The sequence below is a fragment of the Cryptotermes secundus genome, unplaced genomic scaffold (assembly GCF_002891405.2).
Source record: "Cryptotermes secundus unplaced genomic scaffold, Csec_1.0 scaffold618, whole genome shotgun sequence".
NCBI lineage: Eukaryota > Metazoa > Arthropoda > Insecta > Blattodea > Kalotermitidae > Cryptotermes > Cryptotermes secundus.
The window spans coordinates 326496-328366 of NW_019734973.1; the positions used below are offsets into that span (position 1 = coordinate 326496).

Here is a 1871-nt window from a genome sequence, read left to right on the forward strand (position 1 = left end):
TAATTCTCACTAAAGTAGAAACCGGGTAAGTCCCAAATGTCAAATTGGAACTGGATCCTCAAGTTTCATGATGCAATTAAAAAAAAAAAAAAGGAATGAACATTGCCTCTTAGCAACAGCATGGGCTGCTATAGTACCAACACTCTAGACTTGTGTTCAGTGCAAAACTTGGCCACAACACTGGCTGTACTGACTGGGAGTTTTTATGGTTTTCCTCATTACCTAAAGCAAATATGACAGTACACTGACTAGGCTATTACCACATCTTTCCAGATCCTTTCCAATTCATTATTCACCAATCATCCTTCCATTTGATACTGTTGTAAAATAAACCAGCAGGCGCACACTCATATGCACTCTCGCTCTCTCTCTCTCTTAGGAATCTTCACAAGCATGTATATTAAGAGAACATAAAAACGAATATACAGGATTGCAACGATGGTGATGCTTCACAATATGTGTCCTATGCACAAAATGAAAGTTTGGACGTCTACACTATTCAGATTGTCAACACAGCTTCAAAGTTTGATAATTTTCTGTTAAGAAGTATAGAAGCATTCTCAACCGTGTATTAATTGGAAATGAACAAAAAATCTTAAAAAAAAAAAGCACTAAATTAAGTACTTATTATACCAGTTACACCATAGAAAGCGATCAAGTTTATCAGCACAAATTATAATTGCTCTGATTGAAAGGAAAAGTGTATTCAAATATGGACTTCCTAGAATATCATAACCTATCAATTTAATTTCGCATAATTTAAATAATAGAAATCGAGACGTCCAGAAGGGCGCTGCTGGGTCAAGGAAACATTCCACCTCAAACCAGAAAAGTCTCGTCATTTTTACTAACCATCGAACTGCTAATTCTGTACTTTTATCAGACGTGGCATACTAACCTGACCACATACGTCACATACAGTATCTGCATCGTTGCCAGTTCCAGATTTACTACGGCCTGGATCTGGTGTCGACAGTTTGTTGGAAGTCTTGCCAGCACTTCCAGGTCGCGATTTCATAGGCCGCCCCTTACTGTCAATCTCTTTATTAGCATGTTTCCTAATGTCAGTAATGAAGAGAACAATTAATTGTACCTCCTTTGCAACCGTAAGTATAAATCATTGGAAAGTGCGGGCATCAAATGGTAAACAAATTACTTTCAAATGAAACCGGGTCAATATTAAATGGACTGACCTGAAATGCTCCTGAAGTGCTTCTTTTGAATCCAATTTATTATTACAAAGCACACACATATGTTTCTGAACAGAAGACATTCTTAAATAAAAGATATCCAAAATTACGGACGTCCGATACTTCTGGCATTACACTCCTACACAACCGAATTGTTCTTCAGCTACAACACATAACAGCGCTCACGGATTACTAAGTCACGCATGCTCGCTTCTCGCTTAAGGCTCGCTTATGCTTATAACAGCTGTTACGGATGGCGCGCTACGAGCACCACCGAACATGGTATTGCAGCTTGAGTAAATGTTCTACGAAAGGTGTTACCATGTAGTAGCTAAATGAATGTTTTCATCCTAAAATTAAAAAGAGGTTGTTATTATTATTTATTTCATCCATGGCTGTAGAGAATTACAATTGGACATGTCAAATATCAACAACCTCACATCAAAAATAACATAACATTCACACAGTGATTAGATATCTGTTCCTCATACATCATTTCCAGGAGATGTTTAAACTATTTTCGCAATTCTTATGCGATCCTACTTTGATGCCTCTGGCAATTTTAAATAAGACGCGAATGGGGGTAGTAAAATGGACGTCAACAGAACGTGGAAAATTGCGTCACAGTCAGAGTAATTCCATGGAACAGTGCATGTGAAGTTCATAGTGACTCATCTGCTT

General features: G+C 37.7%; 1 protein-coding gene across 1 annotated transcript in view; it reads right to left on the reverse strand.

Moving 5' to 3' along the window:
* LOC111869143 (zinc finger protein 672) overlaps positions 1 to 1446 on the reverse strand; it is an 11803-nt gene extending 10357 nt beyond the window's left edge. Inside the window, exons 1-2 of the mRNA XM_023860386.2 lie at positions 1194 to 1446; positions 899 to 1058 (exon numbers count right to left, since the gene is read on the reverse strand). Coding sequence (XP_023716154.1) covers positions 899 to 1058; positions 1194 to 1273 — 240 coding nt within the window. The 5' untranslated portion in view covers positions 1274 to 1446. The remainder of the gene's footprint in view (positions 1 to 898; positions 1059 to 1193) is intronic.
* Between the last annotated feature and the right edge of the window lie 425 nt (positions 1447 to 1871).